The sequence below is a fragment of the Rana temporaria genome, chromosome 11 (assembly GCF_905171775.1).
Source record: "Rana temporaria chromosome 11, aRanTem1.1, whole genome shotgun sequence".
In the NCBI taxonomy this organism is placed as follows: Eukaryota; Metazoa; Chordata; class Amphibia; order Anura; family Ranidae; genus Rana; species Rana temporaria.
This window is the reverse complement of record NC_053499.1, coordinates 164,156,122-164,168,595: the sequence shown is the minus strand read 5'-3', so window position 1 is coordinate 164,168,595 and position 12,474 is coordinate 164,156,122. Positions and strand designations below refer to the sequence as shown.

The following is a 12,474-nucleotide window of genomic DNA, read 5'->3' as shown; positions in this document are numbered from 1 at the left end:
GGGTCTTGGCGGTCGGTGGGTCTTGGCGGTCGGTGGGTCTTGGCGGTCGGGGGGTCTTGGCGGTCGGTGGGTCTTGGCGGTCGGTGGGGTCTTGGCGGTCGGTGGGTCTTGGCGGTCGGTGGGTCTTGGCGGTCGGTGGGTCTTGGCGGTCGGTGGGTCTTGGCGGTCGGGGGGTCTTGGCGGTCGGTGGGTCTTGGCGGTCGGTGGGGTCTTGGCGGTCGGTGGGTCCTGGCGGTCGGTGGGTCTTGGCGGTCGGTGGGTCTTGGCGGTCGGTGGGTCTTGGCGGTCGGGGGGTCTTGGCGGTCGGTGGGTCTTGGCGGTCGGGGGGTCTTGGCGGTCGGCGGGTCTTGGCGGTCGGTGGGGTCTTGGCGGTCGGTGGGCCTTGGCGGTCGGTGGGTCTTGGCGGTCGGTGGGTCTTGGCGGTCGGTGGGTCCTGGCGGTCGGGGGGTCCTGGCGGTCGGTGGGTCTTGGCGGTCGGTGGGTCTTGGCGGTCGGTGGGGTCTTGGCGGTCGGTGGGTCTTGGCGGTCGGGGGGTCCTGGCGGTCGGTGGGTCTTGGCGGTCGGTGGGTCTTGGCGGTTGGTTTAGCAGGAAGATAACTCATCTTTTCCCTTTCCTATTGACCTTTCCAAAGCTAGTGGAAGTTAAAGTGGAACTCTACCCGGGATAACGTTCTTTAGTAAGGAACATTCCACATTAATAATTCAGCTGTAATTTGCCTCCAGCGTTGCTCCTGTTATTTCTTGCTGCAGGCGGCCATTTTGCTGAAGCCCAGAGCCCCTGAGCAGCAGTAAATCATAAATTAGACGCTCATCCCCATTACTAACGCTGCAGATTGTTTTCCCTTCAGATGACTTCCTCCTGCTTCTGTGTGCGTCACAACAATGGAAGGTGTTTGTGAATGAGAAGAAAGAAGAATGGTACACGGTGGCTGGAGAGAATACGGGACAAATCGAGTTCCCCGGCAAGCGGCCAAATCTGGTGCCCAACTTTATCAACTGCCGGTGAGACTTCCCTGGCGTTTATCTTTGTTGAGGCTTTAAAGGGCCAGTCACACAAATATTCTGTCTTCATGGGGGCGGCCTTGTTTTAGGCTGTTCTTCCTGGTTTGGAGCGGCGCTCAGAGGGTGCGCTGTACTCGGCGTTACAATGTAAATCGGATCAGAGAAACGCGTTTCATTCCCGGCTGATTCCTTGGCCCAGATTCTTAAAGGGCTTACGACGGCGCAACGCAATGTGCGCCATCGTAAATCCTAATCTGGCCCGTCGTATCTCTGCCTAGCGCCGTCGTATCTATGCGCCTGGTTCTTAGAACGCATAGATATCCATTAGATCCGACAGGCGTAAGGCTCTTACACCGTCGAATCTTAACTGCATTTTTTTTTTTGCCCGCTAGGTGGCGCTTCCATCGATTTCCACGTCGAGTATGCAAATTAGCTAGATCCGCGAATTCGCGAACGTACGCGCGGCCGACGCAGTAAAGTTACGACGTTTACGTTAGGTTTTTCCTGGTGTAAAGTTGCCCCTCGGATTGGCCCTCCCCTGCCTTCAAATGTATTATATTGCCTCTCAATTGGCCCACGTACACTGGTGGTTTTACCCCGAAGCCAACAATGCAGCCACTGCATTGGAGGCAGCCATCCTCACCTCCTATGAATCCCTGCAAAATTTGATTCATCGTATGTCCCTTGGGGGGCGGGAGGGAACGAGTATTATAGCTATGACTCTACGGATTATTAAACTCACTAAATTGCAAGTCCCCTCCAGCAGTAATACATACTCACCGAACACTCCACTGTGGGGGAATCCCAACCTTCCGGAATTTTTCCGTAGATCGGATGGGAGATACTGGTCGAAAAGGGGGGTAAAAACTATTTTACATCTGTTCTCAGGCAATGTGCTTCGTACTTTTGAGGAATTTGGTAGAGACTATAATCTGCCACGCACGGCTTACTTCCTTTACCTACAGATACGCCACACTGCAGCAACGCAGTTTGGCCTTCGTAACATAGTCATCCAGCTTTCTCGGCTGGAGCGACTACTAACTGACCCCTCGCACACCAAGTTAGTCTCCACATATTATGGGTCTCTCCTGCACACTACGACTCAAAGGCTGAGCAAAGCGGCTGCTAGCTGGAGAGCCGACATCCCTGAACTGACGGAGGAGATCTGGCAGGAGGTATTACCCCTCCAGGTCCCTTCTGTCATTTCGTCCCGTGACAAGGTAATACAGACCAAACTGTTATATAGATCCTACTTCACACCATGCTTACTGTTCAAACTCAGCAGAATCCCCTCAGCGCTATGCTCCCGATGCGGCGCGGCCGATGGCACGTTCTTTCATATGATGTGGGAGTGTGCTCCGATTAGGAAGTTCTGGTCGGAGGTCACGGCCTTCATTAGCTCGCTGACTGAGATACCCAATATATGTAATCCTCTGAGGTGTTTACTGGGCCACATTGATGATGAGACTATATCTAAGAATATGCAAACCTTCCTGCGGATAGTACTGTTCTATGCTAAGAAGTCTATAACCTTCCACTGGAAGTCTCCAACCTTACCCACCATTACCTTTTGGCTCACCACCATCAATCGTGCTATACCGCTGTATAAGATGACATATGAGGCCAGAGGGTGTCCATTCTTCAAGGTCTGGGGCTCTTGGGTTGATTCCGAGATCACCATACCTCCTGCTCCTTGAACTTTGACTGATACCTCTGCCCGTTGCACCATACCTCCTGCTCCTTGGACTCTGACTGATACCTCTGCCCGTTGTACCATACCTCCTGCTCCTTGGACTCTGACTGATACCTCTGCCCGTTGCACCATACCTCCTGCTCCTTGGACTTTGACTGATACCTCTGCCCGTTGCACCATACCTCCTGCTCCTTGGACTTTGACTGATACCTCTGCCCGTTGCACCATACCTCCTGCTCCTTGGACTTTGACTGATACCTCTGCCCGTTGCACCATACCTCCTGCTCCCTGAACTCTGACTGATACCTCTGCCCGTTGTACCATACCTCCTGCTCCTTGAACTCTGACTGATACCTCTGCCCGTTGCACCATACCTCCTGCTCCTTGAACTCTGACTGATACCTCTGCCCGTTGCACCATACCTCCTGCTCCTTGGACTCTGACTGATACCTCTGCCCGTTGCACCATACCTCCTGCTCCTTGAACTTTGACTGATACCTCTGCCCGTTGCCCCATACCTCCTGCTCCTTGGACTCTGACTGATACCTCTGCCCGTTGCACCATACCTCCTGCTCCTTGAACTTTGACTGATACCTCTGCCCGTTGCACCATACCTCCTGCTCCTTGGACTCTGACTGATACCTCTGCCCGTTGTACCATACCTCCTGCTCCTTGGACTCTGACTGATACCTCTGCCCGTTGCACCATACCTCCTGCTCCCTGAACTCTGACTGATACCTCTGCCCGTTGTACCATACCTCCTGCTCCTTGGACTCTGACTGATACCTCTGCCCGTTGCACCATACCTCCTGCTCCTTGGACTTTGACTGATACCTCTGCCCGTTGCACCATACCTCCTGCTCCTTGGACTTTAACTGATGACTGATACCTCTGCCCGTTGTACCATACCTCCTGCTCCTTGAACTTTGACTGATACCTCTGCCCGTTGCACCATACCTCCTGCTCCTTGAACTTTGACTGATACCTCTGCCCGTTGCCCCATACCTCCTGCTCCTTGAACTTTGACTGATACCTCTGCCCGTTGCACCATACCTCCTGCTCCTTGAACTTTGACTGATACCTCTGCCCGTTGCCCCATACCTCCTGCTCCTTGAACTTTGACTGATACCTCTGCCCGTTGCCCCATACCTCCTGCTCCTTGAACTTTGACTGATACCTCTGCCCGTTGCACCATACCTCCTGCTCCTTGAACTTTGACTGATACCTCTGCCCGTTGCCCCATACCTCCTGCTCCTTGAACTTTGACTGATACCTCTGCCCGTTGTACCATACCTCCTGCTCCTTGAACTTTGACTGATACCTCTGCCCGTTGCCCCATACCTCCTGCTCCTTGAACTTTGACTGATACCTCTGCCCGTTGCCCCATACCTCCTGCTCCTTGAACTTTGACTGATACCTCTGCCCGTTGCCCCATACCTCCTGCTCCTTGAACTTTGACTGATACCTCTGCCCGTTGCCCCATACCTCCTGCTCCTTGAACTTTGACTGATACCTCTGCCCGTTGCCCCATACCTCCTGCTCCTTGAACTTTGACTGATACCTCTGCCCGTTGCCCCATACCTCCTGCTCCTTGAACTTTGACTGATACCTCTGCCCGTTGCCCCATACCTCCTGCTCCTTGAACTTTGACTGATACCTCTGCCCGTTGAATAGATCTAAGTGAGTAAATTAACGATTCTGTTGTTTTTCTCCCACCTTTCTCTGTGCGTTTTTATGAAAATGCTCAATGTGTACCAGCTACCAAAGTTTTGTAAAATGATGTACCGGGCGATGTTCGCCTAGGATGTGTGTTTCTTGTATTGTCTGTTTTGTATGTACAAAAATTTCAAAATAAAAATGTACCTTTAAAAAAAAAAAGTTGCCCCTGCTATATGAGGCGCAGCCAATGTTAAGTATGGCCGTCGTTCCCGTGACGAAATTTGAAATTTTTACGTTGTTTGCGTAAGTCGTCCGTGAATGGGGCTGGACGTCATTTACGTTCACGTCGAAACCAATGACGTTCTTGCGGCGTACTTTGGAGAAATGCACACTGGGAAATTCCACGGACGGCGCATGCGCCGTTCCGCAAAAACCTCAATCACGTCGGGTCACAGTAGTTTAACATAAAACACGCCCCCCCTTCCACATTTGAATTAGGCGGGCTTACGCCGGCCAATTTACGCTACGCCGCCGCAACTTAAGGAGCAACTGCTTTGAGAATACAGCACTTGCCCGTGTAAGTTGCGGCGGCGTAACGTAAATTGGATATGTTACGCCGCCGCAAAGATACGCCATTCTAGGAGAATCTGGGCCCTTATCTCCACACATTCAGGGATGAGCTCCCTCTAGTGGTTATCCATAGACACTGGCAGTGCTCACTGAATCCTCGCCATGCGTTGCTTTACATGTGTGCGACGATCGATCGATCTTTGTGTGTAGTCCTAGGTTCTCCAGCCTTCATCTGACGCGTCTGTCTTTGCAGATCTTATCTGGACATGCTGAAGGTTGTGGTCTTCCGTTATCTCTTCTGGTTTGTCCTGACCATTGTCTTCATCACGGGGGCCACCAGGATCAGCGTCTTTGGCCTGGGATACCTGATGTCCTGCTTCTACCTCCTCCTCTCTGGCACCGCTCTTCTACAGAAGCCATTGAAGGCCAGGCTTGTCCTCTGGGACTGTCTGATCATCTATAACATCACAGTGATCCTCTCCAAGAACCTTCTATCGGTGAGACCTCCCCCTTACACGTGTGATAGATCTGTGTGAAATCTGATACACAAGTATTGGAAATAATCATGTCTGCTCTGGATGGAGCCGATCCACGGAATGCGGGTTTATCGGTGAGACCTCCTCCCCCTTACACGTGTGATAGATCTGTGTGAAATCTGATACACAAGTATTGGAAATTATCATGTCTGCTCTGGATGGAGCCGATCCACGGAATGCGGGTTTATCGGTGGATCTCGGGGGACTCATCCAATGGATGTCTCTCGGGAATTCTCACTGTAAGTTCTCATTGCTGTGTTTCCTGACTCCTCGAATCTCAGCTGGGCGGCTGCAAAGAGGCTGAGTGGGCGGCTGCGGGCTCCATGGACAGCCCAGCTGGGCGGCTGCAAAGAGGCTGAGTGGGCGGGCTCCAGGGACAGCCCAGCTGGGCGGCTGCAAAGAGGCTGAGTGGGCGGGCTCCAGGGACAGCCCAGCTGGGCGGCTGCAAAGAGGCTGAGTGGGCGGGCTCCAGGGACAGCCCAGCTGGGCGGCTGCGAAAAGGCTGAGTGGGCGGGCTCCAGGGACAGCCCAGCTGGGCGGCTGCGAAAAGGCTGAGTGGGCGGGCTCCAGGGACAGCCCAGCTGGGCGGCTGCGAAAAGGCTGAGTGGGCGGGCTCCAGGGACAGCCCAGCTGGGCGGCTGCGAAGAGGCTGAGTGGGCGGGCTCCAGGGACAGCCCAGCTGGGCGGCTGCGAAGAGGCAGGGAGAGCGCTGTGGGCTTCAGGAATAGCACAGGATTCAGTGGCCCCTGGCAAATCATCATTCGACCCCCCAGGTTGAGAACCGCTGTTCTATATAAACTGTACCAAGCACCCCACAGCATGTCTGCCATTACATTTATTAGCATTTGTTGTGCCCCCCCCCCCTCTGATTTAGTTTCATGTTCCTGGGATTTAACTTCATTGCCAAGTCCTGCCAACTGACATTCCGTCGTCCATTGAGGTGGTCTGGTCATGTATGGCACTCGGTGGACAGAGATGGTCGTCCATTGAGGTGGTCTGGTCATGTATGGCACTCGGTGGACAGAGATTGTCGTCCATTGAGGTGGTCTGGTCATGTATGGCACAGAGATTGTCATTTTGTAGCTAAGCAGTTGGATTTAAATCGATCAAAGTGACTTCCCATCAGTAGTGTGAAGGTTTTGGACGGTTGTACGTTCCGATCATTTCACCCAAGAGTGATTGTAAATTGCAGCGTCTGTGTGGTCCGTCCTGGAGAAGGTTTATATCCCACGTCTGTGTGGTCGGTCCTGGAGAAGGTTTATATCCCACGTCTGTGGTATTGTGTATAGATTATATATACTGCATAGTAATTGTAGCTTCCTAATGGTGATGAATGTCAGATTGTCGGTAATCCGCTCTCTTTGTCCGTCTTCCAGCTTTTGTCGTGCGTGTTTGTGGAGCAAATGCAGAACAACTTCTGCTGGGTGATCCAGATCTTCAGCCTGGTCTGCACCGTCAAGGGTTACTACAACCGTGAGTATGGGCCGCGCCAAACCCAAGAATAGAGGGGGGGGGGGGGCAATACTATATGATGGGATCTGCACTTTATATAAAGCACCTTCTCCCTCTCCTGTCACTTGTACTGACCCATCCCCCCCCCCCCCCATTACACGATTATACATGAAAACGTTTTTGGGGGTTAAGTTCCTTCTCTGCGGGATCTGAAGCCGCACTTCCTACTTCATCACCTACATGAGTCCCCCTTCCAACTGAAGCCCCCCGGGATATCACCATCCCACATTCCTGGAGGCCTCACCAGGAAAATCTACGTAACGCTGTGTATGCGTTCCCGTACTTCATCAGGGGGCCGGCCCAAAGAACCCAGAGGGGACAGCTGACGTGGTGACGTCACATGAGAAGATGGCGGACCTGGAGATCCCACATGGAGCGTTAGATTACACCAGACAGTGCTGGATCTGCTGGGCAGGTGAGTATTTTTTTTTATAGAGAACCCAGTGGTCCAGGTGGGAGGGGGGGGGATGGGGGTGCTGCCGCCAAACATCCTTACAAATCCTCCACCCTACTGGGAGAGCAACAAAATCTTGGAGGGTGTCTGGTAGAATTTTTGCCCATTCAGCCAAAAGTAAATGTGCGAGGTCAGAGACTGATGGGAGGTCGGGGGAGCGATGGGAGGAGGTCGGGGGACTGATGGGAGGTCGGGGGAGCGATGGGGGGAGCGATGGGAGGTCAGAGAATGTCTGGCTTGCCATTGGTATTGTATGATATTCTATAGAGGTTGGGTCGGGTTGGGTTGGGTCGGGCTGGGTCGGGTCGGGTTGGGTTGGGTTGGGTCGGCTGGGTCGGGTCTGGTTGGGTCGGGCTGGGTCGGGTCGGGTTGGTTTGGGTCGGGTCGGCTGGGTCGGTTTGGGTTGGGTCGGGCTGGGTCGGGTCTGGTTGGGTTGGGTTGGGTCGGGTCTGGTTGGGTTGTGTTGGGTCGGGTTGTGTTGGGTCGGGCTGGGTCGGGTCGGGTTGGGTTGTGTTGGGTCGGGTTGTGTTGGGTCGGGTCGTGTTGGGTCGGGTCGTGTTGGGTCGGGTCGGGTTAAGTCGGGCTGGGTCGGGTCGGGTTGGGTTGTGTTGGGTCGGGTTGTGTTGGGTCGGGTTGTGTTGGGTCGGGTCGTGTTGGGTCGGGTCGGGTTAAGTCGGGCTGGGTTGGGTCGAGTTGGGTTGGTTTGGGTTGGGTTGAGTCGGGTTGGGTTGGGTCGGGCTGGGTCGGGTCTGGTTTGGTTGGGTTGGGTCGGGTTGGGTCGGGTCTGGTTGGGTTGGGTCGGGTCGGGTTAAGTCGGGTCGGGCTGGGTTGGGTTGGGTCGAGTTGGGTCGGGTTGGGTTGGGTTGGGTCGGGTCGGGTTGGGTTGGGTTGGGTCGGGTTAAGTCGGGTCGGGCTGGGTTGGGTTGGGTTGGGTTGGGTCGGGTCGGGTTGGGTTGGGTCGGGTTGGGTTGGGTTGGGTCGGGTCGGTCTCTTAGCCGGTCCCTCAGGTTCCATATAATGAGGTGGAGGTTGGCGGTGGAAAGCACAGCGTCCTTTATGAGGAATGTTAGAGAAAACCATAAGGGAAAAGGGGGACGCTGCGGTGCACAGGACAGGGCGGTAATGATGAGAAAGAGAAGATTTTTATGAAATATAGATACATTAAAATTCAATTAATTTGATGGATAATGGTGGTCTTTAAAAATACATATTTCTTGTTTACAAAGCGTGGAGATCGCATATTCCCAACACGTTTCGCGATATTCGCTTCTTCAGGGGAAAGCAAAATCCAAGCAAAAGAGTTTATAGCTGAACAAAACAGAATACATAGGATTAGCTATGTGCACAAAAAGAAAAAGAAAAAGTCGTGTACAAAATATATAAGTAGAACATATGTGTAACGGGAGGCATAGAGATATTCCAAAAAGGGAGGCAAACATGAAAGCTTACCAACCAACCACCATCGAGGAGGGCGCAGAGGAGGGCGCATACGCTCCCGAGAGCAGCGATGGGTAGATGGACCGGTGGGTAGGGTCAGTACCAGGTTAGCAAATACCGTCACAAACAGGTGCTATAGGAGCATGCCGTGCCGCTAGGACTGTAGAAACAAAAACAGAAAACAAAAGAGAATAAGGCTGCATTCACACCTAGGCGTAGGCAATAGCGGCGTTTTCCGGCGGTTTTTTTCGGCGTTTTTTTCGCGCGTATTCATGCCAATATGCGCGTTTGCATACAGCGTTGTCCGACGTTTTTGTACTTAGACGTTTTTTTTTTAGCCAATAGGAAAAACTAATCATCTTTTCATCACTTGTTGCTATGTTGGTAGATTTTTTTAATCTTCTGCATGGGCGACAAGTTCTATTGACAAAACGCCTGTAGCAAACGCTTGTTGTCGCGCAATACGCGCGTATCTGGCGTTTTACATTGATTTCAATGATAAACCAAAAACGCTCAAATACGCGCATATCGCGCGTATTGCGCGACAAAAAAGGGTCCGGAACTTCTTTTGACTACAGGCGATGCGCGTCAGGCGCATCAGCGTGCAGATGTGAACCATCCCCATTGACTTTCATTGCTTTTCGTCCCTCTGGCGTTTGTTCGCGTTGCGCTACATGCGACAAAACGCGAAGGTGTGAATGGGGTCTAAAGAATCCCATCGCTGCTCTCGGGAGCGTATGCGCCCTCCTCTGCGCCCTCCTCTGCGCCCTCCTCTATGGTGCTTGGTTGGTAAGCTTTCATGTTTGCCTCCCGTTACACATATGTTCTACTTGTATATTTTGTACACGACTTTTTCTTTTTCATTTTGTATTCTGTTTTGTTCAGCTATAAACTCTTTTGCTTGGATTTTTCTTTCCCCTGAAGAAGCGAAAATGGCGAAACATGTTGGGAATATGCGATCTCCACGCTTTGTAAACAAGAAATATGTATTTTTAAAGACCACCATTATCCATGAATTTAATTGAATTTTAATGTATCTATATTTGATAAAAATCTTCTCCTTCTCATCATTGCCGCCCTGTCCTGTGCACCGCAGCGTCCCCCTTTTCCCTCATCGTTTTCTCGAACATTTTCTATGGGATTCGTCGCCTTCTTCTATGATCGATTCCACAGGGGCTTGGACACAACTATACTTTGAGGAATGAAGAGGCCGGTCATGTTGGGGCCAATAAAGGGGGCGCTCTCGCACACAATTGGCTCTTGGCATCCCGCGGTAACAATAAGACCTGAGAGGTCCTCTGACACGGCGCCGTATCCGGTGAAGATTTCCTTTCTCTTTCTTCCATCAGCTCATGAAGTGGACAAAGGCCACGAATGTCCCCTTCCGGTGGAAGAAGCCGGAATCATCTGGGACAGTATCTGTTTCTTCTTCCTCCTCCTGCAGAGAAGAGTCTTCCTCAGCTCCTACTTCCTGCACGTGGTGACCGACCTTCGCGCCTCCTCCCTGCAAGCCTTCAGGTGCGTTCTTCTCTCAACCAATCCCATGCAATGTACATTATATTGTATCCCGACACATTTAATCGCTTGCGGATTGCCCGCTGTGTTTTTACTGCCGCTCTGTGCCAGATCACATACATGGTACCTCCGGGGCATGCGCACCATAGGCTACCCGTTCCTGCTGTGATTGGACACCACAGGAGCCAATCAGCAGGTCTGGCGGACGCAATGTCTGCTGGGACCCGCCGATCATTCGTGAGAAAGTCAGACCGCCGTTCTGTGAGGGGAATGTGCTGATCTTGTGTTCCCGCTGAGCAGAAACACGGATCTTTACATTCCCCCAGTCAAAGCTCCTCCCCCACAGTTAGAAAACACACCCAGGGAACACATGTGATTGCCCCGATGGTAAAAAGTGTCGCTTGGTGTCAGATTCGTATATCGCAATCCCACTAGAAGGTGTAGAGGGGGAGGGGAGGCTTGGAGTACATGTAGAGATCAGACAAACTCCATGCATCGTTTTCCCCTTTTAGTTCTGGATAAAGTGGAGTTCCAGAAATGAGCTCAGAGATCCCTCCTCTGTGATCCCGCCAGGAAGCTGTCGCTGTACTGGGCCAATCATAAACGGCCGAGGCATTCCTTGCCCTGCACCTCATGTATACATGGCTGACTTCCTGTTCTCTGTCACCTGGACAGGAAGTGAGGAATAATCTTCCCAGTGGGGACAAGATTTTTAGCTTGAGTGGGAATTGAATATCCTGTAGTGATTATCACAAATCTTTCTGTACGCGAGGAATCTTCTGCGTGACGTCACCGCGTTCTATTTCAGGGGCTTCGAGCTTTATATGGCGACGATACGGAAGAACATGGATTTCCACCACGAGACGGAGAGACGCTCCCGCACCCAACTCAAGAAGCAGTAAGTGTCCCAACCCCCCATCATCATAAGTAGCCAATCAGAGCTCACCCCCATCATCATAAGTAGCCAATCAGAGCTCACCCCCATCATCATAAGTAGCCAATCAGAGCTCACCCCCATCATCATAAGTAGCCAATCAGAGCTCACCCCTCATTATCATAAGTAGCCAATCAGAGCTCACCCCCCATCATCATAAGTAGCCAATCAGAGCTCACCCCCATTATTTAAGTCGCATTTGATACAAAATTTGTGTCTTAGAAGAAGAAGGAGATTTATGGAAATAATTTTTACATTTTCTCTTCTCCAGGATGGAGAGAATTCGTGCGAAACAAGAACGTTACCACCAAGGGAGGAAGCAGAGCAAGACCGAGCGGGAGGAGCGAGGTACAATGCCGCCAAACCTGCCGCCAAAACCTGCCGCCATACCTGCTGCCAAACCCTGCCGCCAAACCCCGCCGCCAAAACCTGCCGCCAAACCCCGCCGCCAAAACCTGCCGCCAAACCCCGCCGCCAAAACCTGCTGCCAAACCTGCCGCCGACAAAACCTGCCGCCAAACCCCGCCGACAAAACCTGCCGCCAAACCCCGCCGCAACCTGACGCCAAAACCTGCCGCCAAACCCCGCCGCAACCTGCCGCCAAACCCCGCCGCCAAAACCTGCCGCCAAACCCCACCGCAACCTGCCGCCAAAACCTGCCGTCAAACCCCGCCGACAAAACCTGCCGCCAAACCCTGCCGCCAAAACCTGCCGCCAAACCCCGCCGCCAAAACCTGCCGCCAAACCCCGCCGACAAAACCTGCCGCCAAACCCTGCCGCCAAAACCTGCCGCCAAACCCCGCCGCCAAAACCTGCCGCCAAACCCCGCCGACAAAACCTGCCGCCAAACCCCGCCGACAAAACCTGACGCCAAACCCCGCCGCAACCTGACGCCAAACCCCGCCGCAACCTGACGCCAAACCCCGCCGACAAAACCTGCCGCCAAAACCTGCCGCCAAACCCCGCCGCCAAAACCTGCCGCCAAACCCCACCGCAACCTGCCGCCAAAACCTGCCGTCAAACCCCGCCGACAAAACCTGCCGCCAAACCCCACCGCAACCTGCCGCCAAACCCCACTGCAACCTGCCGCCAAAACCTGCCGCCAAACCCCGCCGCCAAAACCTGCCGCCAAACCCGCCGCCAAAACCTGCCGCCAAACCCG

General features: G+C 53.1%; 1 protein-coding gene across 1 annotated transcript in view; it reads left to right on the top strand.

Annotated features, from left to right (window-relative positions):
- PIEZO1 (piezo type mechanosensitive ion channel component 1) overlaps positions 1–12,474 on the top strand; it is a 143,104-nt gene that overhangs the window by 70,528 nt on the left and 60,102 nt on the right. The window contains exons 16-21 of the mRNA XM_040329671.1: positions 849–1,002; positions 5,178–5,421; positions 6,837–6,933; positions 10,213–10,381; positions 11,187–11,276; positions 11,584–11,660. Of these exons, the coding sequence (XP_040185605.1) occupies positions 849–1,002; positions 5,178–5,421; positions 6,837–6,933; positions 10,213–10,381; positions 11,187–11,276; positions 11,584–11,660 (831 nt within the window). The remainder of the gene's footprint in view (positions 1–848; positions 1,003–5,177; positions 5,422–6,836; positions 6,934–10,212; positions 10,382–11,186; positions 11,277–11,583; positions 11,661–12,474) is intronic.